Raw genomic sequence first — 25,480 nt, 5'->3', positions numbered from 1 at the left:
CATACAGTATATACAGTTGCTGAGCTCAAACTGTGGTTCAAAATTAACCTTAAGGTGGGAGATATTAAAGGGTTTTCACAGTTTTGGAGGTCAGATTGAACACCAATGAAAATGTGGTGAAGGAGCTAAAGAGCAAGAACACTGGTAAGCTGCAAAAATCATTGGGTCTATTATGTTAAAAGTGAGAATAAATTTTATTGGGGTTGAAATCATGTGTTCACAGTGTTGGAAGCCAGAATAAGCTGCAGTGAAAATGTGGTGGAGAGGCCCAAGAGAGGTAAGCTAAATAAACTATTATTAAAAGTCAAAGAATTTATGGTAGAAGCGAGAATTGCAGTGATAAATTGAGGTTCATTTTCGATGCAGCAGGATGTAGAGCAACACCAATATCTATGAACAAAGTTAAGTTAAACTTTTCTTGGTACAACTTTTCTCAGGCAAACTAATCAAACATCCCATTGTTACACTATAATGACACTTGTTCAATGTACATTATGCTCGGAGAGCAACAGAACCAAACCAAGAGCTCCCCTAGATTTCTTTAAAAAAAACTATCCATTTGCCTTCATCAACGTATGGAGAAACAATAACTTATTAAGAGGGAGGGGAGAGAGGTCACTTAACTGTGACAAAAAAGACAGTTCTGACCACTCACTGATTTTCTCCCCTGATGCAGGTATTTTCATAGCACCCTGCAGAGGAGCCTACTACTTCAAATTCACCATGTGGGAATGCGTCAATTTGTCTTGGATGGGTGTTAGTTTGTATCACGATGACAAGAGGATTATTCAGAATTTTGACCAAAAAGATGAGTACTTTATCAATGTGTCTAATGCATTGCTACTTCAACTGGGAAAGGGGGGTCTACATGACTCTCATCTCAGGGTACAGTTTATTTAATAGTAGCAATAATCATTTTAGTGAATTTCTGCTTTTTCCTCTGTGAGATCATCTGGAAAACAATATGTAATTAAATAAAATATGTATGCTTTTCGCTGGTTAGGTGAACAAGACACAGACTTTAGGATGAGAAAGTCCTCACCAACGATATCAACTTTTTAAAAAAGTTAAGTGTTAATTAATATGACAGGGAAATTTTGGTGGTGAAAAACTCATATTTGTCATATTTGATAAAAAGAATAACTAAATGCATATTTCCTGCACCTACATGTGAATTTGTTTGTCTGTCTATGTGTGCTATCTAGTGATAGATTAGCAACCTGTCCAAGTTTTTCTTGAACAATACGTGTTTAGATAGCTCTCCCATGAACAGCATAAGCAGATGGACAGATGGAGAAAAAGACTTGGAAAATTACAGAAAAAAAGACATTACCTTCCAACAGATACTCCTAAACCATATTATTTTGCTACACACTTTTTTTTCCCACTTTCTCTTTTACAGCAGGGTAAAAAGCTTTGACAAGTAAAGACATGAATATGGAAAGCCTTGAGAGAATGATGTACCTTGAGACCCATGTTTCTAATTTAATTACATTTATTGATTTTTCACAGCATTTATGTGCAGTCAAATGACACCTATATGAGTATAGGTGCTAGTGAAGATAAATGACTGGTTTAAAGGAACAAATGACAGCCTTACCTTTGCACTCATATTGGCTGCAGAGCAGAGACCAGTGTGGATGGTTACAGCATAAAGATATGGGTCAAATGGAGAGTTGTCAGAAAGATAGTGGACTCTGCGATTCTTCTCGGAGATTTCATCAGCTCTCTTACACACCACCAGCCCCAGGATGTACAGGAACACACACAGCACCAGTACAACCAGCACAGTCAGATCACGACACACACTGAAGTGATAGAGTGGCAGAGAGGACGCACAGGAGGATGCTATACTTATTTTTTTATTTTCATTAAAAAGAGCCTCAAAACGGCAGACAAAAATTGGCAGAATGACAGGGAATTCGGTGAGGCAAAGATCAGCTTCTCAGTCAGAGAAGCAGAAAATGGAAAGTTTAAAAGTCTGCAAAAAAAAAAGTGAAAGAATTTTTCTTTCTGTTTGCTTTGATGTTACTAAGAATCTTGTTAAATACGTCATTTAAGCCTCAAGAGGATGAGATCACCTTAGGAACGGGTCCAAATTGGCTGTGTCATGGCTGCTCTCGATCTGGGTTTGCACCACGGTCAGCGGCCTCAAATGGTGACAACTGAGACAAACAGCAAGAAGTGATTAATTTATGTCATTCATCACAATGTCCAGTTCTTTCTTGCATATCATTGTGGGTGTTTGTTTATCTCAAGTTTTTATGTCCACTCATGTCACTTAATCCATGCCTTACCTGCAATTTACAGTAGTGACTGTGTCTGCTTGCTGTGTCTTGCAGCCATGATGTGTCCAAGTGCCCTGGTGGCCGTCCCAGGACAAACACAGGCTGCTGACCATTGTGAGACTGTAGCTGATATGTTCGCTCAGTTGCTTGTGTTTGGGTGCTTTCCCAAAATCAGCACTTAGCAGTGCCAGGTAACCAATCCCTGCAGCTAGAAATTTGAGGATTTTGGCATGTCAGTTTCTCTTCACAGTTACCAAAAGTACATGTGAAATGTCAAAGCAACTAAATAATCTGGCGCTAACAGCACTGAATAAGCATTTTCTTGGTAACTTAAAAAGTGTCATATGGTTAATAATACTTACCAACTCTTGATATGATAACAATTTATTTTTAATCTCATACTTGTCCTTTACTAAAACAAAAAAAGGTTGTTATATTATTATTTTAAATTTTGATTATTAACATTGATTAGTCAATGCTAGTTGTGATTATTAACTGATTGTAGAGTATTATAGTACTTTTATTGTGTCATTTTTTGTTTTTTGTTCTCTTACGACTGTATGTTATTGTTGAGTTTTGTGTATTTGTAAAAAGGCCCATCTAGGGAAAGGAATTGAAAAATAGCTTAGAGCATAAATACTAAAATACTGTGGTAAGTGCCACTCATCCATGCTGTATACTTAAACACTATAAACTAAAAATTAAATAAATTAATGATCAAATAAGTCCTGTAATCATAAAAAAGTATCATTCAAATAAAGTAAATAATAAATAAAGTATCATTCAAATTTGCGACTGACATGTCGATTTTGGGCACACATGATACTGCTTAGTTTTCCACCTCTGATTAACACATTGCTAAAGCATTGTTTAATTAAAATACAAATTTTATTCAGAAAACAAAAAGCATTTTTGTGGATGATGAATTTGATAGATTCACTGTAGAATGACCATTAGTCTAACGGATGGAAAGAGCAGGAGGGAAGAGAAATAAAACTAAAACAATAACAAATCTATAATCTGCATCATTTATTATCAGTATTACTTATTGAATAGTATTCTGATTAATATGATCACAACACATTTTCTATGTTGTCAGATTTGGACTCTTGAGATGAGGTGCATTGACTGAATTTCTAATGAGTATATAACTGACATTTTGGACATTTTACACTTTGCTAAAGCCTTGTTCACCTACTTCAGTTACACATTCTGTATAAAAACTGTTAAGAAAAGTCGGGGTTGTGTTTTAATGGATGATTAATTTGATATATACTTTATAGAATGAACAGCAATTTAACATACGGAAACACCAAGAGAGAGAAGGAATTAAAGAGCTAAAAACCAATAGATGGAACCAAGAGGGTTTTTACCATTGAAGTAGGATGGGGGTAGAGTTATGTGTATGCTGTTGCTCTCCCAGTGGTGAATCCTGTGCAGATGGTGCATGCTGGGAGTCGGCCTCTCAAACATCCTGCCACAACAGACACCTTTGGTTTGCTTTTGTGTCACATTCTTGCCTTTCACTCAAATACTCTTTAAAATTATTAATTATTAAAATTCTAACTATCGGATGATAATAGCTGTAAAACAACAACCCAGGTTACTACAACTCTACCTGAAGAGCAGCATGATGGGAAACACCTTGTTGGGTGGTGGCATGAACACCACGCTCAACTGGATGGCTTGTTGCAAGTGGTCCCGGGTAATGTTGAAGCTGTGGTAGTTGACCTGGAGGCGGAGGAGGACGTACTCTCGCACAGAGCTTTTCTAAAGCAAAGATGTTGTTGGAGTTAGTCATTGAAGAAGATTGCCATTAGAGTTCAACAATCACATCATACACACACAACAGTTGAAAGATCAGCTCCCCATAGTATCCCCGTTTCTCTGAATACTAGCATTTTCTGATGCTATTGGTCAACAACTTTAATTAATCAATGTGCTCTAAAGATGTAGCATAAGTGCAGTTAAAGGCACCCTGTGAAATTTTTGACCTCTCATATCCCTATGGAGCAGTTTTTTTTTTTATGAGTGCATGTACACAAGGACACACATGCACATGCCAAAGGCAGGGAAGAAGACTGCAAGTGCGTGTACATGGATATACACCATGCAGTCTCAAACATTTAATAAAAATCAGCTTTGCAAATGTTTTCCAATGAAGGAAATGCATTCACCACATTAGTTAGCCCTCAAGGATACACAAAATACTTTTGATAAGTAACACTAAATGTAAAAATAACATTCTTTGGTTTCAAGAAAACTCCACAGGGCACCTTTAATTTTCTGCAAACAACAGAAAGAAGAAATAGCAACATACGTTTCTTGGTGGATGTTGCAGTTCAATGTTTATTGGCAGAACAAGGGAATGACCAGGGATCTTTCTCTTCTCGCTGCACTTGTACAGACTCAGGTCAACAACTGGTCCACTGAGCTGGAAATGCGCAGAGGAAATAAGAGTGATGCCTTGCCTTTAAATCACTGAATGTCCACATATCAGCTGTTCTCACCTGTGTAGGATAGTGGGTGCAGGTGTAAGGGCTGTGGGCGAGCTCAGTCAGCATGATGAGCACACATGGTTGATGCTGCCTGCTCTCAGTCTCTCCACTGTGATGAACAAATAGAAGCTGGATCAGAGAAGCAGGCAAGTAGTAGGTGGTTGAGCCACTCCTGATGACTGTGGAGGTTTGGTTTTGGTATGTGGCATATAAGGTGATGAGACCTGTGCTGACTCTGTGCTCCTGGACCTTGTGGAACAAAATGTACCTCTGAAAAAGAGAATGGATATCAGTGGAGTGATAAATGGAGTTCCAAAAAAGTTGGGAGACATGTTTATATGCACAAAAACATGTTGTCTCTCACCAGCATCAGGTCTGACGCAATCTGCAGAATATCAACAACAAGCTGTGCCATCTGCTTTTTTGAAATTGATCCTCCCTGTTTGATTTGGTCACCAGTGGATGACGCTGTTATGCAGCCATCAGGAGAGGCAATGGTATGTCTTATGCTTTCACCAGTGGGTGAGTCTGATTCCAATACCTGTGTAATATTATGCATGTTGTGCATTTCAGGTGTGAATTCATGATTTGTGACAGCAGCCTGTAGGATGTACGAGAGCAGGGAAACAAGGGTGTTGAGAGTGTTGTGGTCCAAATGATACCGGACTGGAGTAATGGACTCCACAAACAAGTCTGAGATGGCCTGAACATGAGCTGTCACTCGCCTGGCACTTGCTAATGTTACCTAAAAAGGATAAAGCAAGTATGTTAAAAAAAAATGCATCATCTTTCTTTCTATTAGTGCCTTTTTCTCCATGTAAGTCCATGAAAGGGGATAACCTTCCACCAACCTGATTTGTAACTTGTAAAAGGTCTTTGAGAGTGCAGATACTGTCGACCATTGATGCCTATGGATTAAATTACATGTTATTAAAATGTTGTAAAAGGTGGAGAAGATTGTTGAAATCTGACTGTGCGATTGAGAAACACAAATAGGGGGTCAGAGAAGAGAAGACTTGTTGAAATGTGTTGAAAAATGTGATTTTGTTCATCTTGGAGCGCAGTGTAAGTCTATGTGTTTGTACCTGTTCACTGCTCTCGAGCTCACACGCTGTGCAAATTAGCACACTGCGTAGGTGTCTCTGTGCATGTGTGTTTGCCTTGGTGTCCAGGCTGAGTCTGTTCAGAATGCTGGAGAGGAGACTGATGTAGTTACGAATCTCCCTACTGTTCCTTAGCTGCACCAGAGCAGACAGGTTCCTCAGACCTGACCCTAAACTGGAGAAAAAGAGTTACTAATTCCACAACAATATACTGTATACATAGTATGAAACTTTTCAGTGTAGTGGATCTGCAGTCTTGTTTGAATTGCTCAGAAGCCTAAATGAGCAAGGGTTAAGGACACTGTTATAAATTTTTTTTTATGTTGCACCTAACTGCTTAATTAATGTTTTTTTAAATAATTTAACAATGCTTTATAGATCAGCAATCAACCTTTTCAATTGTTGGGGTGCCAGAATGTATAAAATCCCTGTATATCCTCCAGTATAACATCCTTTGTCTTTTCATTTAGCTCTTTAAATCAGAAGAATCACTCTGATAGACAGCTTGACCAACTAAAACCTACAGAAGAAAAGCTATAGAGCATCTAGACCATTCCATTTATTAATATTTTATTAACATGTACAACTTCAGGTATGATGGCAACCCAGATGCTGTCCAAATTAAGGGCTTATTCTGCATTAAAAAATATTTATCAGCCATCAACTTATAAACCCTATATAAAGAATGTTTAAGTGATACTGGGTTATGCAAATACAATAAATTACTGACATTTAAAATAATTTCAGAGTCAGTATGATGTGTATTTCTTTGATCACAAACTAGAAAATCTAAAGCTCTCTTCTCAAAATCTAAAGTGTCTAAAATGTTTACTCCGGGTAGCTTTAATAAACTCCAGCTTTCAGGCACAATATGTAATCGCAGTTGTCCAGTATGGTTTGCAAATACTCCTTGAACTGTAGTAAAGCACACTGGAGTGCACCTTTAATAAAACCGTGAAACATGAATATGACCATAATCTTCATGTGATGTGATAACATGGTGATTGGTGATTCTTACAGCTCCAGATCAGGATCATGGAGGGAAGAAGTGTCTCTGAAGAAGCTTGGTTGGACTTGGATGGTGACAGGACAGGGTTTAGTGGCTGTCCCGTATGTACTGCTTCTGATTTCAGTATAAACAGTTACTATGGAAACAACCAAAATAAATAATTTCACTTAATTAATCAATAGGAAATCTCTGCGATAAAATGTCACAATAATTTATCTTTGTGTACTTTAATAGTCATAAATTAGTGAGTATGTGCCCCTGCGTGTGTGTGTGTGTGTGTGTGTGTGTGTGTGTGTGTGTGTGTGTGTGTGTGTTTACCTTTATAGTCGTCATTAGGTTCACCTGAAGGAAGGCTGAAGTAGTACTGGAAATCTCTCCCCTGGTACAGCACCCTGGGGGGTCTGCCTCCTGCACTGAAGCTGTGCTCATACAGTAAATCCTTCACACACACACACACACACACACACACACACACACACACACACACACACACACACACACACACAAAAACTTGCAGGGAACACATAGTTTGTTATAGTGCTTGTTGTTCTGTGGTCTATTGATATGTATATGAGGGAATTAGAGAAACTTGCTTCCTTATTAAACACAGAGTCCCTGTGTGTTTGTGTGACGATTTAAGATTATAGAAACCTGAATTTTAACAGTGAATGGGATGGTTGATTAGCAGGTATGATGTGGTAAAGAAAAGAAAGCCCAGAAAAGGGATATTGATTCAAAAACTGGGAGGTAGCCAAAAATGATTGAATTCAAATGTCAAGAGGAAAAAAGATTGTTTCATTTGTTTTCAATTATATCAAATATATTACTACATCTTAGCATGTACTTATATCATATTTAAGCAAACAGTACCATGAGTGAAAATATGACTCCCTTGTCTCAATATCAAAACCACCTAGTGAGATTTTATTTTTCTGAATTGGAACCTTTCAAGCTTCTTTAAATAATCTAGCAATTGAGAGTCTTCTCAAAGACAGAAAAACACTTAAAGAAATACCCTCAACTCCCTCCTGTTAAAGGAGAGTCAAATTTGCCTCTTCTTTTAATTGAGAAGAATTTGAGTACTTGCTCATTTACTGTACGTCTTTGTGCATATGTGTGTGGGTGTGTCTGAGAAAGGAGATACCTCTTTTCCTGAGGTGCAGAAGATGCTGAAATGTGTGTGTAACTCCATTCCTTTGACCGGCTGCACCTGGCACATCATGCCCTTTGGAGCAGGCCTGGTTTTTAAGAATAGCTGAGTCCGGCCGAGAAAACTATTATGAGATTCTGAGTACAACAGGTAACAATCTGATTAGGATCCAGATCTCCATCCCTTCAATTTTCATTAGAAAAATAAATGATGGGCCAACATAGGACTGATTTCGTCATATATAGAATCTGTATTTCAATTTAATTTCATGTTTATTTTGTCATTCCATCTATTCATTCTGTCATGGTTCGGTGCTGATTGTTGAGAAACTTACTGGCAGTAACCTCCAACATGTATCTGGTCCCCGGCCTCAGACTGAAGGGTCTGAAACTGAGCAGAGAGGAGGAAATTCCTACAAAGATGGAAAGAGGGAGAAAGATGACTTAAGACTGCGATATAGAGTTATAGAGAGAATAAATGTGTGACGGCGAGTTTCCTCAATAATGCACCCGTGTAAGTGTAGGACTCAAAAAGGCCTCTGTGTACTGGTTCTCGGGGCAAATTGAGCAAAGTTGGCTCCTGGATCACCACAGAGGGTCTGGAAACCACCAAATTACTCCCTTCATCTTCATGTACTGCTGGATCAAACACTGTGTCATCTCCTGGACTGAAGGTCTCACCATCCATACCTGGGAAATCACGAGTAAATAGACAACCTCTCACACTAGTAATAATTACAGTACAAAACACAGATTTGTGCTGTACCTGTGGGTCTTCCTGCTGAAATCCCTGGGTCTCCCTCTTCTGCACTTGGGAAGGGAACATCATAATCTGAATCGGTAACAGATTCAGCTTTGAGTTACACACTGTATATTTGCGCAGACCATGCATATGTATTTATAAGAAGTTACTAACTGTGTTAGAATGAGATGAAGAAATTAAGATAATAATCTTTATTTATACAGCACCTTTCTTAACAAGATAATGTGCTATACAAGTAAAATCAAAACAATGACAACAACCAAGTAAAAGCATTAGTAACACATCAGACACCAACACCAATAAAATTCCACAATAACAATAAGTAAAATGAAAATAAAAATGTTAAGCATACAAAAACAAAAAGCCCACCTAATAAAAAGCTTTAAAAAGATCCAAACAAAAAAAGTAGGTTTTCAAAAAGGATTTAGGAGACACAGCTAGCAAAGTTAGTTGTTAGGTTTCCTATTTTTACATGGTAAGTTAGCAATTTGTTCTGGGTTGGTTACAGGTTGGAAAACATAGTTTTTCACACTCTTGCCACTTTGGCTTTTCAAATTTCATACAGTTCTTTCAGTAAAACTGCTGTAATCAATAATTTTGTACAAACAAGGGATACAATTACTATGTGTAATGAGAAAGTGCTTTGTAGTGATAGCATTGTTTAGCTGATTTGTGTTTTACAGTCCACAATTTTACTGTTCTGTTTCAGTCTCACTTCTTATTAGCATTGTTTCTAGACAGAGCTGGCAGCTGTTTTAAGCTAGAAAACTCAGACAAACCTACTTTATGCTACAGCACAAAACGGCAAAATTAGCAACCCGCTGGTTAACACAAAGGATCATTTGGCAGCTAAAGAGCTCGATATTTCCATCAAGAGTTGGCAGAGACCAAGACCAAAGCTAAAAGAGTGAATACCTAGGCCTATACGACTTACATTCATCATGTGCCCACAAACACGACTGTAAAGTTAATTGGTCCATATCAGATGGATGTGTAACTGCTTGCTAACAAGTTCACTACATCTATTTTATGTCAGTGTTGTGTTTACAGGTAGTTTCTGCTGCCCCCAAGTGGCGAAAACATAATTTCATAAACAGTTTAAAGACCCTACACACCCATAGCACAGCAAAACAGGTATTTTCTATTATGCCTGATTAGACGTCCTCCAAGGACTGTGTGGGCATGTATAGACTGTGCTTGAATGACAGCTCCCTCACATAGTGTTATCTTTGCTGCATGTTCTGTCATTCTTATTGGTATGTGTAGTTTGTTAAGCTTCACCTGGCTTCAACCTGAACCCAAATCTAATCAGTCAGAGTAACTGAAAACACCTGAAATGGTGCGCACAACCTTTACTTTTATCACTGAAAGACTAAAGTTATTTCTGCAGCTTTGACTGTTTGAAAAAACACATTTCAGCTCAGTGTTATTCTCACCTAGTCGACCTCCCACGTCCCCACTCTTCAGGAAAGGAAAAGACAAATCCCACTCAGCAGAGGAGTCAGAATGAACTGGGAATTCGCTGATGACGTCGCTTTGGCCAGAGTGTTCTGAATATGGGACTCCACTGTTGTCAAGGGTGAGTGGCGGGTATTCAGTGGAGGGGTGATGCTCTGGAGAGTCAGACTTTCCCAGGGAATGATAAAAGGGCTCCTCTCCTGGACATAAAGAGGATAAGCTGTTAAATAATTATTTAACTATCAGTTTTACTGTACCTATGATCTCGAACAGCATTACTTCTTGTTAATTTCCTTCTGGATGTCCAGGACTCAAATGCTTTCTGGATTTTTTTTTTTTACAATGTCAACATTTTAAACTATACATATACACACTGTCTGGACAATATTTGATTTCAACTAACCAGCAGGATGAAATAATTTATATTTTAAACAACAGCTAGCAGCACCATGGCAGTATACACAGCTGACCACTCTAACCTGTTCTTGTGCTGACTGGAGCTGAGACACTGGAAGGCTCAGGCTCTGAGAAGAAAAGAGGAGAAGTCCCAATGTCAGTCAGGCCCAGATTTAGCTTTCTGGCTCTAGTTATAGAGACAGTCTCAGTCAGGAGAACAGGGGCTGAGGCAGGGACAGTACGGGTGTAGTGTGAAGTATCTGTGTCAGATGGATACATGGTGGAAGTCCCAGGAATCTGAGGGGAACTGGCAGGACCCTTGATGATTGTGGAAGGAGTACCGAGATCCACTGTGTAACAAAATGGGGCTGGAATAGAACAGAGTAAAGTAGAATTACGAGGTAATTTTGTACATTACAATGGTGCCAGTTTACTTGTAATTTACTATTACTTGTGTAATCACAGTCAGCCCATTAAAACTGAACTATGCTGAACTCAGTCCTCAAGTGGATAAAGTTGTCCTTATTTTACCTTCTCTGACAGGCCTGGAGGATGCATTGACCAGGTACAGACTCCAGGTGTACTGGATGTGTTTTGGGGAAACATCACAGTTTTCACACAAGGTTGTGACAGAGAACGACTGATCCCAATTCACCTGGTCTCCTTGGCAAAGACGGCAATAAACTGACACCTTCCTGGATTGGAAACATTTACGTGAATGTTAAAATCCCATGGTGCAACAAAGTGCATTATTTAATGTTGATTTCAATCAGTTCGGTACAGTTCAAAGCAATTTAATCCTCAACTGGTCAATTCTTGACAGACTTCACTCCAAAGTAATAACAGTAATAGAAATAAATAAAAACAAAATTTCCTAGTTTTGTTTTTCCTTTCGCAATCATTTGTGCAAAAAAGCTGTAATTTATTTATTTATTATAGACAACCATATAATTACCAACCAAATCTCTTTGACTTTTGAATTATGGCAAACTAGAGCATCCATTCAGGACAGAAATGCACAACTGTAATTAATTATGAATGGCACAGGTTTTCCAGTTTGATCTGCTTTTGGGTAATATACATCTATAAACACACTTCAAATATAGTGAGTTTTTATAACACTCACCCACGCAGATTTGGTATTAATGTGAGAAAGGTCTCTGATAAAGCTGAACGCTCTCCATTGTGTATGGTGAGTGTGAACTGGAACTGGTCAAAGTTGTCCTTGAAGAAACTAACAGGAAATGTGAGCGCAGGGGAGGAGGTCGGAATTTGTTGGTTGAAACAGGAGGTGGTGATGGAGCTGAGTGGTTTACATGTCCAGCTGTAACTATAAAGAGAAGATTAGAACAGATGTTGAATTCCAAACAAATTTGAATAAAATCCTTTCAGAAGTGAACAAACACAAACACCTGATTCACTAGAGCTGGATGCAGGGGCTGGGCCAGAAGGGTGGCCAAGGGTGGCACAGGCCTTCCCAGAAATCTAATATTTAAAGTTTTTAAATTCCCATTCATTTATTACGCTGAATAAATAATGTAACTATTTATAATGTACAGTTTATCTAAGAACCAGGCCTCTAAATTAGAGTCTTAACACATTTTTTAAAATTTCCATCTTTGAATCTGTTACCCAGACTTAAGTGTAGGTCACAGTTTCTACCTGAGTGGGTTCATGGGGAAGTCAGGGTCGTAAGATCTCTGCCCATCCAGGGTTAGTATGGTGGTGTTCCTGTTGTTAATGAAGACGTTGGTGCCACCCTGGATAAAAGCCACAGGAGGGCTCGGCATCACCTGAACTCTCACACTGTAGTTACTGTACACCACACTGCCGATGACCTGGACCTGCAGAAGAATGACAGCTATGGAGTCAAACCACAGTCACTCAGTTCTATAATATTTTGGAGTGGAACGCTAATTCATGTCAAGACAAGTAAAAGTAAGAATAATCAATTCACATCCAAATATTATTTCCACACACAATTTACATTTAGAGTTTGGGCAATTTCCTCCCAATTCTACAAGACTACAACTATTAAGGATTTTTTTTCTGAACAGGCAGATTTACATTTGAATTGCTTTTAATTGCTTCTGACATGAATTATTAGGCCATCAGCTACACATAGACAATCAAAAAAATCAATATCTTCATAATAACAATTACAGAAATCATACAAACTTGTTCTGATAAAACAAAACTGGAAGGACCCTTTGACCTAGGGTTATTTAAAAAATATCACTTCTTTTTACTATAACAAACTATTTAGAGAGTCCCAGTACCCAGTTTAAAGATCCAGGCTATGAAGAGTGATGTATTCCTCTTCCTCCTCCATGCATGACAGTTTTCAGCTACTTACCCTGGCTATAGCAGTGTAGGTGTCATAGTGCAAGAGATGGCTCTGTAGTGTGAGACTCTGTCTTTGTGTGTCTATGAGAGGCAAATGGAAGGTCTGGCCTGCAGAGTCAAACAGGGTCCAGGTGTATTGAAGGCCTCCTGATATGTCACAGTCAATTTCAGTCTCATAGGTCACCCCCAGAAAGATAACCTCATATCGTCGCACCTAGAGGGAGAGAAGAATTTTCTTTTTAGCTATACTCTACTTGCATGTTAATTAAAGGTAACGGTCTTGCTGGTAATGTACCTGTAGTTTGAGAGGACCCATGTTTTTGACCGGTGGAGGCTGACAAGGGCGGTCCACAACAAAGATGTGACTGCTCAAAGAGGCAGAACTGACCAAGTTAGACACAGTCACTTCGACTCTGAACTCTCCTGTTCTGCAGAGAGAAACACATACACTTAATGTATACAAGCACAAATACACATTATAGTTAAGCAAAGTGGTCAATGGAGATTTAATTGAAAGAACAATAAAAAATAAGCTGACTAAAACATAAACAAAAGATGTATTTTGTTTGAAATAAAGTGCATGCAATGTTTATTTTGAAGTCTATTATTTAGGTTAATTAAATAAAGATTGGCAAGAGAAGGAATTCAGTATTATCACATAAAAATATCAAACATAACCCTATGTTTCTGATTTACATAAGTATAAAACTAGATAATAACTAGAGCATTAACTAAATTTGAATTTACTAGAGTAACCATAAAAATCAAGTGAAACTCTCTGGCTCACCTGTGAAAGACATGTTGTTCTGTGCTCTGTCCCAGCCTGGATGATCCGTCTCCAAAGCTCCAGAGGAAGGTGAGGTTGGTCCCGACATTGACCCGGCAACTCACTGTCACTGTATGATTCTGCAGGACTGAGGCCTGGTGGACCAGCTTGTTGAGCTTCACTGCTCTCTGGACTACCAGCGGGAACACCTCAGAGGTGATGGAAGTGTGACCACCAGACATAACTACAACTACATCAAACCTACATAGAAGAGTGATTTGAATTGTGAGTATTTTGATTAATGTATATACATAAGCTTTTAAACTGATAACTTGAACATTTATTGAATATATATGGAAAGGAGACACTCCTGGTTTTCATATTTCTGACAGTCATGGAGAAGAGAATGACTTCTGTTAAAGGAAAACATTTACAACAACATTTAAATGCATCACTGACACTTAAAAAATACATATAATCATATTCACAAAGGATGACATTGAACTTGAGGAGCTGCTGCAAAAAAACATAACATTAATGTTGGTAAACAAAAATTAATCATCATTAATAATTTTTTTAAAATTAGGAATACAATAAAATACCCACATTATTGAAATATAAAAAACACCAATGCTGTATCTCATATATTGTGTCCGTGTCTCATACCTGCCAGGTTTGTGGTATCTTTTGGTAACGGTCCTTGAGGTGGTGCCGGCTGATATGGAGTCTCCAAAGTGCCAGATGAACTCCACAGGGTCTGGTACATCAGCCACAGCCAGGAAGGTTATATCTGTATTTGTGGAATAAGCTTGCTTTGCTGCATAGATCCGCACTGCTGGTACAAAACATGATATAACATGGTCTGCATGTTACCTATATGCCATAGATATGTAAAAGCACCATCATAAAGAAATTTTAAAAAATACTATTGCACAAACATAAACTCTTTTTAAAAACAATTCCTCGAGAAAGTGGTAAATGACAGAAAAAAAACGGCATGATGTACCATTACAAATAAATTAGAAGACACATTTTGAGCATTTATCTACTTGATAATGTTGAAGTTTACATTTAATTTGACAGTGATGAAAATGCAAGAACCAAAGCTAGGTAGTAAACTCCCCAAAATAAATCTCCAATAGCCTGGCAGTGTCACAGTCAGATAAAAGCATAAGGATTTAATTGAACTAAAGCTCTATGTGACAAAACATTTGCAGCTATATTGCATTGTGCCTGTTCCATCTGAAAAATAAATTGGGAATTTATTCTAGAAATTTGTCATACTCACAGATCAAAACACTTACACACTGATTAAAGATACATTTCTGAGTTTATAATATATTTTTCTTAACGTTTACAGGAAATGAAAGCCACATTCCTTTTTAAAAAAATTGCTTGATTAATGTTCAAATATTTTGCACTGCTCAGTGGGTGTCAATTAAAAACACTTCCTTACCACTGTCACCCAGGCTGTGAACAGGACTTTGACTGGTGGGTGGCTGCCAGTTCAGATTAACTCTAAATTGTGGCAACAGCTTCCTGTTCCCCTCAACACACAGTTTAACATTTTTGTTCTGAGAAGACACTTGATTCTCAGCTTGAAGCTCAACCACAAATGTCCTGGTGTGGTTGAAAAGCAAAACCACCATTGCTTCCTCTCCTGTAGCATAGCTGCTGTTTCTGTACAATAATTTTGCATTCACCAGCAGAGAGACAGTCATATTTGACCCTGCTTTGACGCTAAATAAAACTGGTTGTTTCTGATTTGTTCTGATCACACTGGGAAAATTCAGTACCAACTCTCCAACTGGATCTTGAACCAGGATGTGTGTTTGAAATGAGGTCCAGCTGACTGGGTTAAATGCTTTAACTGTGACATTATAATGCCCTGCTAATGGAAGAGCCACATTTATATTCCATTTCTCAGTTGTCCTGTTTATCACAAGAGCATTATCCAAACTAAAAGTCCAAATTATTCTTGAACCCATGCGGCCACCATGGCTTACAACCTCCAGGTTAAATTTTGCACGTGTTGGAACTACTGACATCCAACTCGCAGAAGGCCTCAGGGCACAAATGTGCTCATACACCATCAAGGTTTGAGGTAGAACAGTGGAGAGCAGCACTGACGAAGGATCAGGAGTGGAGAAAACAGATACTGTGAGGCGATACTGTCCTGCTGTGGTGGGGAGGCGGCAATGAAGGTGGAGGTGCAGACGGCAGCTGGACTGATTGTAGGTGTGAAGGAGGTGGAGAAGGATGAAGTGGTGGGGATAGGAGTGGCTGCCACCATGACAATAGACATTACTGTGGTGTTGATTGAAATTGTGAACATAGATGATGTTGCTATGGTTACTGTAATTACAGCTGTGATCATTGCTGTTTTCCCAGTCAGTAATTTTGCTTGTATGACTCTCAGGTTTATTAATGTTAGTAGTGTTGGCACTGATGTTATTAATTTCATTACTGAAGACACTTCTGTCATCATTACTTATATTATTCTTCATGTTACTGCTGTCGATGCTGTGGCTGTTATTGTCAATGTTGCCCGCGCTGCAGGTATTATAATCCTTTCCTTTGCTGCTGAGGTCGACACTGTTCTCATAAATGTGGTCATACTCAGGATTAAGTGTGAGGTTGAGGACAAGTAATTGCTTCGTGGTGAACAGTTCCACATCCACAGAAATGCACTCTCCAGCTCTTAGATGATTCCTCGAAACACTCACTTTAAGGTCAGAAACAGCAAGACGCACAACTACCTGCAATAGCACACATCCACAATATGTTGAAAGTAAACGATATGCACAAAAACACACACAAATGTGAGACTGAAGGATAAGCCTGTTCACACTTGATATTTTTTGTAATTGTGAATAACTCCCATGAAAAGACCATAACTAACAATGTATTGATCCAGTGCGTGTTCAGCCAAAGCCTGATATAGCTTGTTCCTCTGTAGAGCTCCACTGTTGACCAAACAGAATTAAAAACCCAACGATACGCTACATTATGCACTGGAGGACATGTTCCTACATTAGGATGACCAGTGAATATGGGTACTTTAGTTTATTTTGATTCCATCCCACATTCACTGTCCTGCTGCTGTAAATTGCTAATAACTTGCTAATGCCCAAAATGTGTATTAATCTACAGCTGAAAATAGTCCCCCCAAAAAAAACTATTTACTCCTGATTGAGTAACGTTTGCTAAAAACTACAGTTCTCCACCGTTTCAGGAAATTATTTATCCTTTTTAGAAAAGGCAACTATATTTTTGTGACCTGTACATAAAAAATTATGTCTTTAGTAAGAACCAATGAGAGGTCAGAAAGTGTTGAGAGACGTTGTTGGTTTTGGTATTTTCATGGGATTTGTTGACTATAAGATACATTTTAAAATATCACCAGCCTTATACTTTGATCATTAATGCAACACTAGGATAATATTTTCACTGAATGAAAGCAGGGTACTCACAAAATGTGTTCTCTGCTGTGTCCATCCATTGGTATTGGAGGCATTCACTGACACTGTGTGAACTCCCTCTTTTTCAAAGGTCCAGTTCTGTGGGCATTTAGAATTTTTCAAATTGTCAGATTAAAAACATGAAAAAAATATTACTTTTGTTGTATGAAAGTTACCGTCTGACAATTTTTAATATAACAAAAATATGTTTTTCATCAACATGTGTACATCGGAGTTTGGTTATGTCCCTTTCTCATTTAGGGAGGAAGAGGCTACAGAGTTCGCTACTTAATTCAGTTAATATTTATGTTATAGATTGGTTTTGCTCTTGTAAACTTTTTTTTCCATTCTAGGTGTTGACCCTGGGTTTCTATGAATTCTGAAAGGTTAGTGACATAATTGAACTTGAGTAAAACTTGAGTAAAAGTAACATTAAGAAGTGTTTGTTGTTGCATGTACAATTTCACCTGTTATTTATGGGTTCTGATTCTGTTGCAAGACCACAGTTGCTGTCAGTTTTACCAAAAACCTCTCAGATCTAACTGATTTATTGAGGTACTGTTCTGTAATGAGATATTTGGCTTCTTGATAATTATTTAAGAAGAGAAAAAAGCATTTTGCAGCAGATTTTTTTTCCTGTCAACCCTTCTGTAAATTATTCATGTATATAATCCATCATGAATCTTTAAATAAATCTGCAATAATTCACATTATATATTTATCCATACTTGAAGATAGTAAGGGACTTTGAGAAAATTTAAGTGGGACAAAAAAGTAGTATAGTATATTGTTGTAGTATATTGTTGTCATTTAAGGATACCAGTATAGCAAAGTTGCTTCATATATCTTCGATATTGAAGTTTTACCGATTTGTGATCAATAGAAACTGTTAAAAATCAAGTATCAAACCATTTGTACGAAATAATAACCTTAAAAAGAGGGGATTCAGCCTTCATTGCTTAAAACCTTTATTCTAAAATACATGTATTTCCCATAATGTAGTGATAGTTTCTCAGTCCTACATACCAAAGTGCTTTTCAAACAATCAGAGTTGGGGAAGCAAGCTGTCTTTACACATTTTCTCTCTTCCTCCTTATCTTTGTTTTCCTCTTTCTTTTCGTGAATGAACCGCCAACAGAACCCTGTTGCCAGACCTTCACTCACATATGCCTGCAGTGTGACAGGGTCACCCAGGTATACTGCTTGCATAGCCATACTGTGCAAGTCTGTCTGTTGGAGGTGTATGCAGGAAGGGACGCCCAGGGGCCCATGGAGCACAGAGATCACCAATCCACCTGGAGAGGGCTGTGAGACGGAGAGGTGGAGGGTGGAGGAGAGTTTTGAGAGGAGGTGGGAGACACTGACATCTAAACAGAAAATGAGAGAGAGACAGTTTTACTACAAAATAATACACGTTTCTTATTAATTCATTAATTATATGATTAACTAAAGTTTTCGCTTGTTTGCTTACTGATTTCATATTTTCCTGGAGTTTCCAAAATCCAGTCAAATGACCTTTCAAAAGAACCATCATCCAACAAGCTGACATGATGTGAACTTTGACCTTTAGGGGTCGTGTCCAGGAACTCCACGGTGACATAAGAGAGGTCCTGCACTCCCAGACTCAGAATCCCTGAAAATAAAAGAAAAAAGTCTTTTGAAAGAGGAAATACAAAATATTGATGTATTTATATATATTTTTTAAATTACGTACACATTTATAAAATACTCTGAAATGTTTTCTGTGTAAGTAGATTATTTTACATAAAAACTCATTAATAAGGACATTCTGAATTAAATACTTTTCAGCAAAACACAAATAAATATTTTCTCAAAAATTATCATTATATTTTTATAATTATATAATTGACATTATTATGAAAAATACAGTATAAATAAATTCATTATGATAATGTTTTAACCACATCACACTGTACATCTGCAGCTTTTATGAAACTATAACGGATACACATGACTGGATACACAACTTTATGTAGCTAGTTTCTAGTTCATATCCAAATATGTACCATGATGATTTTTTTTTGTGAAGTGGCTATGAATTGTTTTTGCCAGTACATAATTTTTTTGTAAGATGAGTTAACCTTTAAAAGTTAAAATAAATAAATAAATGAATGAATAAATGAACACTGACTACACAAATGCTAAAATTCAATCTACAGTTGGAGCTGCCCTGTGCATGGATAGACCCTCTCTCTGTAATAATTATAACGATAATAATAATTTATAATAGTAAATAATATGATATAATTAATATAATAATTATTAATATAATCAATTATATACAACATTAATTTAAGCAAAAACACAAGTACCTTATATAAATCCATAATGAATATGCAACAGATAAAAAAAATGTATTTACACAATTACAGACCGTTAGAAAATGAATGTTAAGGATGTAACATACAATGTAAACCATTTTTAAAAAAAACTTTATGAAAAACAAACCTCTTTGTCAAATCAGAAAGTATTTATAACACAGGAGTCAACCTTTGTGCAAACGGAAGAGTTGTATTTCCAAGAACCTGTGTAAAATACAGTAGCAGCTGACCTGTGGCCTGGTTGGTATGTCCAGCCAGGTTTCCAGAAACTTCCACAACAAAAGACTTTCCAGCCTGCACTCTGTCTAAATTTGTACACAGACTAATACTGTGCAGAAATGGTCCTTCAGTTCTGTAGAGTGCCACAATCCCCTCTCGGCCTCCAACAGGCAAGTACAGCACACTGGAAGAGAAAAGAAAAGAAAAAAAAATTCACTCTAAAAGAAGTATCCAGCACAGGTCAAATGCAAAAAGCTTCAGGGACTATGGTACTGACATGCACAGTGTGTGTAAATTATGAACTTATCCTTAAAACTCTAAACAAATTTTCAGTGTTTTACTCAGGCTGAATTTGGTGGCATCAAGGAGATAATAACATAGGTTTTTGCCTTTGGTCACGTAGGGATCAGGACATGAAACAGACCTAGAGAAGTCATGGTTAGACACTGAAAGTAAATGGAAAACGCTGTAGTCTGTCTTACCTTTGTCTTTCACTTTCTCCCCTGACAGCTGACCCTCCATTGGAATATGTATTGAAACACTCATTAAGGACCAAACCATGTATCGGGTGGTTGCCACAGTAACAACTCTCCAAGGTCAACGCTGCTATGTGGTACCTTTAATGAAAAATAGTGAAGGTTAATATAATAGTATTTAAAATACTTGCTGAGTGTTACGCATGCATCCAGCTCATCTGAACATGCCTATGCAAAACTGTACCTAAATGGTGGGAGTCCCAGATACTGAAATTTCCAAAATAATGTTTCAGTGGTACAAAAGCCAGCCAATCTAGCTGAACCCAGAGGCCAAGTTTCATGTTTTGCAGCTTTTTGGTGATTGAAAAATAGGCTTTTAAATCAGTTAATTTTCTGAATTTCCTCATAGCAAGGTAAAAATGCAGGACAATATGGACTTCCATGACATGTATATTATGGGAGAAACTGCGCTGGTGTTTGACTTTGAATTCTGTGGTATATTTCATAATGAGAACATATCTCAGCTGTACAGCTACAGCATACTGTAAGTGTTTGGGGAATTTACAAGATCACTGTTTTCATACTTGTTATTTTACTTGTTTGCTTATTTAACAGGGAACACATAGATAAGCAATGTAACATACATAGGCCAGGGACAGGGATGTAAACTGTCTTCAACTGTCTAGCTGAAGACAGTTTACACCCCTGTCCCTGGTTAGGCTTTGACAGGAGATTGCACTAAAACAATATTATTAGCGTCACCCAATAGGAATTAATTTCAAAAAAATCATAAGAGGCGGCTTTTCAATGTAATTTAACACAAAGAGATATCCCAACTGGCTTTATCTAAAAGCAACTGCCTCAGCTGCTCTTAAACCGTTCCCCCCAACTTACCCCTCATCCAGACAGCGCACAGAGCAGGTTACTGGGTCAAGGTCATGGGCACCCCTGGGTGTATAAAGTCTGAGGAAAGAGAAGTCGCTGGCGTTGACGCACCCCATGAACCACGGTAATTTCTCATGACCTGACGGATGAACTGCCACAGACAGGGTATTAAAAAACGGATGCAGTGAAATGAACATATAAACAAAAAGACTAAACATGTCTGATCCGTAAAGTTTTCCGCCATAGGCCGCAACAAGAAAAACGTTTAGGAGAACAGCTGGAGAGACAAACTGCATTTGATGAGGACGCACAAGTTTAAGACTGAGTAGAGGGGAGGAGAAAACAGGTGCATTGACACACAAGCTCTACATACAGACAGGGTCACTGTATGCAAAAAGGACCAAAAAGGGTGTGAGGAAGGAGGAAGCGGGTTTCATTGAACGGGGATCAAACAGAAAAATTAAAGGCCTGTTCATATGATGCTAAGCAGTAAAAATAGCACTTCTACCAACTTCTATGATTAATGCTGCTGAGGGAGAATGGATCACTGGTCGTCTTTACTAATGCAGTTTTCCTGTGTGGGACGTCATGGTGTTTGACTATTAAATAAACGCGCATGTACCCTTTAAACATGATTTTGCTCATTTAAAGATAATATCAAATTTTAAAGCAACGTGTTATGTCTCTTATGCTCGCCATTCCGTGAAAATCACAATCACAAAGGTCGCCAGTCAGTCACACAATGTTGAATACCAATTATCAAAGTTACCGGAGTTAGGGCTTTTACGTGCTTTCCATGCAAAATAAAGCAGTTTCCAGGGAAACAAAGCCCGATGTTGCGGTCTGAACTGCTGGTTCTTTTGTGACAAAGACTGCAAAATTATCTGGAGTAATGAGGCAAAGGAAATCATGACCATATTAAACAAAACAGAAAAAAACTGCGCTGAATAGAAGAACAGGGGTGTTTCTGTTATTTTGTCTAAACCCATGTGTACACTTCTAGTTAAAAGATCTGTCTACAGAATTATTGTGTGGTCATTAAACCGTTTCACACTGAGCTAAACTCAAATTGACCTGGCCACGCGCCCACATGCTTCAGGTAGGCTAACACACTTTATCGCAAGAAGGCGATTAATTATTTATTTATAGCTTACGTTTATGAGACAGAGGCCAAGCTATGAAGAAAATCCCATTATTGATTTGATTTCGTTACTGTTCAACAACCTTTTTCAATCCACTTGAGGGCCAGCGACTGATTTCTATTCTTTCATCAACATTAAAAATAAAAGCTGAAATCTTCGAAAGTATGCAATAGTAATCAAACCTACGTTTTATTACGTCATTAGGAATCTGGTACCAGAATATTTATTTAGGGACCAGCCTTGGATCATCTTCCAGCCGACCTGAATGAGCCATAAGGCTATATCACTTTAAAGCAATGTGCAATACAAAATATGAAAAATATGAATCTTATCGACCATTTGATTTTCTTCTGAGTCCTAACAAATTTTTTCTGCCAAGTAAATGACACCGGGATGAAACATCTTGCCACTGAGTTTCAGCTGTGTGGATTAGTGTCGTAAATTATCACTGTGCATAGGACGGGGTCGCCACTTATTTGCTTAATTCAAGGGAATTCTTCAAAAACGTCGTTTTAAACTGGAAATGAGAGAAATGATCTCATAAGCAGTGGTATTTTTCAACTTGGTTTCAGAAATGTAAGATTGGCAGAACGATTCTACATATCCTCTCAAGACGCGTATTTTTGGCTGAGCAAGTCTGAGCTATCAGGTTGAAAAATGCAAAAACACAACCAGAACTGGTGAAAGTCTTTTGTCTTAGTCCAGGTTGCCCTCGGAGCCCTTTGCTGAAAAAAGGCGTCCTCGTCGTGCAGTTAACTCCACCGGTCCACCTTAAAAATGTCTTCCGGTTTCCCAGACATCCCCTTTAAGAGAATTTTCCACTCCTCCCTGTGGCCAGCAGGGGGCGCTGTCAGATCACATCATCTCTTGAAGCTAAGCGTACCAGAGAGGGGCACAGTGGGGGGAATAAAACACGTGTTCTCTGTCCATTTTTATACGGAATACGCGCAGATTTGGTCGATTTCGTTTCGTCCCTCCACTCTGGGACTCACAAACATCTTCGCATCATGAAAAAACACCGGCTACACGTATATGCAATCACACAAACCCAAACAAATCTTTTTTTATTTCCAAAAACTAAATGAAGGGATTTTTGTTGATTTAATATTGATTCAACTGCAAATATGACAACAAAACAGTTGTTGGAGTTAAACCTATATTTGAACCCCATATACACATTAAATTGAGGTCATTCCATGTGAATTAAATTATACTGAAAAAACATAATGTTTTATTTGCTGCGGGACCCCCCGGAGCCTATTCGAAGACCCCTGGAGGTCCCCGGATCACACTTTGACAAGCATTTTCTTACCAAACCCAAAACATCAGTGTGAGGCGTTGTGGTCGTGACTGTGCGTAAAACCCACCTCAGGCCTACTTGGCTCGAATAACCTGCTGAATTCGTTAAGCGCGTGCTGTGTTTTCACTGTGTGCACGCGTGGATACAGTTAACAAAAGACCAACTCAACGAAATCTTAAAAAAAGACGCCGCTTAATCAGCGTTGTGGCGCCGAGTAACGGAGAGTCGTAATAAATAGGCGACGCGTTATGTAAGCGCCTGCAGTCTGCGCCCCTACCGAGGACATAGGGTCCGATCGTGAGACGCGCACAGCTGACTCCGCTAGACTGTGAAGTCGCTTGAGGTGGAGCGATACTGAAAATATATAGCGCCTTAATGATTTTGTAATTAGAACACAGGTAAAAGAGATAAAACAACCGATACATTTAGTTTACTCCCCTTTTTATTTGTATCATTTTAACGAGTTTATCCGGTGGCATTAAACCTCATCTAAGGAAATTATAGAATAGACTACACTACATAATGATATGTCATATGAATATATATTAATTTGAAAAAGGAGATATAAAAAATGAAATTACATTGTATGATGGTTACTGATTGCAGTTGACCCACCTTTTCAGTCAGTTCTCTTCATCTGAGTATAAAGTTGTTAAGACATTTTAATGAAAACTTTTCCTAATTGCTTCTCACAAAAGTAGATCTAATGGTTTATGTTTTGCTGTTCCTTAACAACCGTTCTTTTGCCTTACTTGCCCTTCAGGACTTTCTACAAACTTAATTACATAATTTAGTAAATTCATCTTCAAAATAATTAGGGCTGATCTCACCAGACCTGGTCTTCCATTTAACTGTATAAACAAATAACCTGGTATGTAGCAGCTTATTCAGCAGCTTTTTCTTTTTAATCGATTAATGTTTTATAAAGAGGCTTTATTGAGGCAGTGGTTTGGTGATCAGCTTTTAGTATAATTTCGTGAAAGTGTTATTGAGAGCCAGAAATAAATGTAGGACACATGAATCCTTCTGAGCCAGCCACACTCACTCTAAAGCAATGATAACACAATTTCATTCATTCAATCATTTGTAAATCATGTCAGATTGCTAAAGAAGGTTCAGGTGTGACCACAGAGGTCTCATATGCCCCGTTCATTCGAAAAGGTTGTGGGACATTGAGTAAAGCTTTTAAAATATAAGAGAAAGTGTGGTTACAAGCCTTTCTGTTTATATATCGGCATTTAAAATAGCTGAAGATGATTGTACTAAAAAATCTGCTTTTGGTAAAAGTGACGCCAAGAGAAAAAAATGCTACATCATGTTGCCAAAACACAAGTAAAACAGCAGATTGGATAAGGCAGTCATGGCGAGTTTCCACATAAAAAAGAGACAACCTAATCCTCAATCACCATTAAAAAAAAGATGCAAAAAAATTTTATTTGAAGAAAAGAATTGGAAATGACAAGTGAAGCAGGCTTTTTCAATTCACCTTTGTTTCCATCAATTCATTTTTTTTACCAGCTTGTTTTAGTCTATTTTACTCATACAAACAGATTTTTCACTCTTTTAGCATGTATACTCTGTATTCTAAGCAGATGTTTATTGTGGCTATGCAGTTTTTTGGGTACTTTTGTGTATTCTGTAAGACATAGCTTTCATATTTCTATCTAACTGGAAGACCCTTATACTAAACATTTACTGGATTTACTGCTGAATGGCTCTGTTTTATGTAAAGCATGAATTTAAATATTTAAAAAATGAAGCCCTGTGTCTCAATATTAATAGATGATCATGTGATAATTGCCACTTTGTGTTAATTAATTAATGAAACTGAACTGGCAGTTAAGTGATGTCATCCAAAGCTCCTCAGACCTGTGCCATT

General features: G+C 37.9%; 1 protein-coding gene across 1 annotated transcript in view; it reads right to left on the bottom strand.

Moving 5' to 3' along the window:
* LOC120790190 (polycystic kidney disease 1 like 1) overlaps window positions 1–23,058 on the bottom strand; it is a 34,325-nt gene extending 11,267 nt beyond the window's left edge. Inside the window, exons 1-33 of the mRNA XM_040127538.1 lie at window positions 22,974–23,058; window positions 21,169–21,310; window positions 20,281–20,415; window positions 19,810–19,982; window positions 18,709–18,870; window positions 18,402–18,604; window positions 16,289–16,535; window positions 15,907–16,083; window positions 14,443–14,608; window positions 13,798–14,037; window positions 13,306–13,438; window positions 13,021–13,224; window positions 12,327–12,508; window positions 11,791–11,994; window positions 11,196–11,359; window positions 10,748–11,032; window positions 10,247–10,468; window positions 8,814–8,879; window positions 8,558–8,737; window positions 8,383–8,460; window positions 8,043–8,185; window positions 7,217–7,337; window positions 6,908–7,034; window positions 5,872–6,064; window positions 5,638–5,694; window positions 5,151–5,531; window positions 4,799–5,056; window positions 4,609–4,722; window positions 3,907–4,058; window positions 3,662–3,762; window positions 2,298–2,496; window positions 2,082–2,165; window positions 1,601–1,808 (exon numbers count right to left, since the gene is read on the bottom strand). Coding sequence (XP_039983472.1) covers window positions 1,601–1,808; window positions 2,082–2,165; window positions 2,298–2,496; window positions 3,662–3,762; window positions 3,907–4,058; window positions 4,609–4,722; window positions 4,799–5,056; window positions 5,151–5,531; window positions 5,638–5,694; window positions 5,872–6,064; window positions 6,908–7,034; window positions 7,217–7,337; window positions 8,043–8,185; window positions 8,383–8,460; window positions 8,558–8,737; window positions 8,814–8,879; window positions 10,247–10,468; window positions 10,748–11,032; window positions 11,196–11,359; window positions 11,791–11,994; window positions 12,327–12,508; window positions 13,021–13,224; window positions 13,306–13,438; window positions 13,798–14,037; window positions 14,443–14,608; window positions 15,907–16,083; window positions 16,289–16,535; window positions 18,402–18,604; window positions 18,709–18,870; window positions 19,810–19,982; window positions 20,281–20,415; window positions 21,169–21,275 — 5,466 coding nt within the window. The 5' untranslated portion in view covers window positions 21,276–21,310; window positions 22,974–23,058. The remainder of the gene's footprint in view (window positions 1–1,600; window positions 1,809–2,081; window positions 2,166–2,297; window positions 2,497–3,661; window positions 3,763–3,906; window positions 4,059–4,608; window positions 4,723–4,798; window positions 5,057–5,150; window positions 5,532–5,637; window positions 5,695–5,871; window positions 6,065–6,907; window positions 7,035–7,216; window positions 7,338–8,042; window positions 8,186–8,382; window positions 8,461–8,557; window positions 8,738–8,813; window positions 8,880–10,246; window positions 10,469–10,747; window positions 11,033–11,195; window positions 11,360–11,790; window positions 11,995–12,326; window positions 12,509–13,020; window positions 13,225–13,305; window positions 13,439–13,797; window positions 14,038–14,442; window positions 14,609–15,906; window positions 16,084–16,288; window positions 16,536–18,401; window positions 18,605–18,708; window positions 18,871–19,809; window positions 19,983–20,280; window positions 20,416–21,168; window positions 21,311–22,973) is intronic.
* Between the last annotated feature and the right edge of the window lie 2,422 nt (window positions 23,059–25,480).

This window comes from Xiphias gladius, chromosome 5, assembly GCF_016859285.1.
Source record: "Xiphias gladius isolate SHS-SW01 ecotype Sanya breed wild chromosome 5, ASM1685928v1, whole genome shotgun sequence".
Classification (NCBI taxonomy): domain Eukaryota; kingdom Metazoa; phylum Chordata; class Actinopteri; order Istiophoriformes; family Xiphiidae; genus Xiphias; species Xiphias gladius.
Note: the sequence above shows the minus strand (reverse complement) of the source record. Positions and strands in the feature narration are given on the sequence as shown.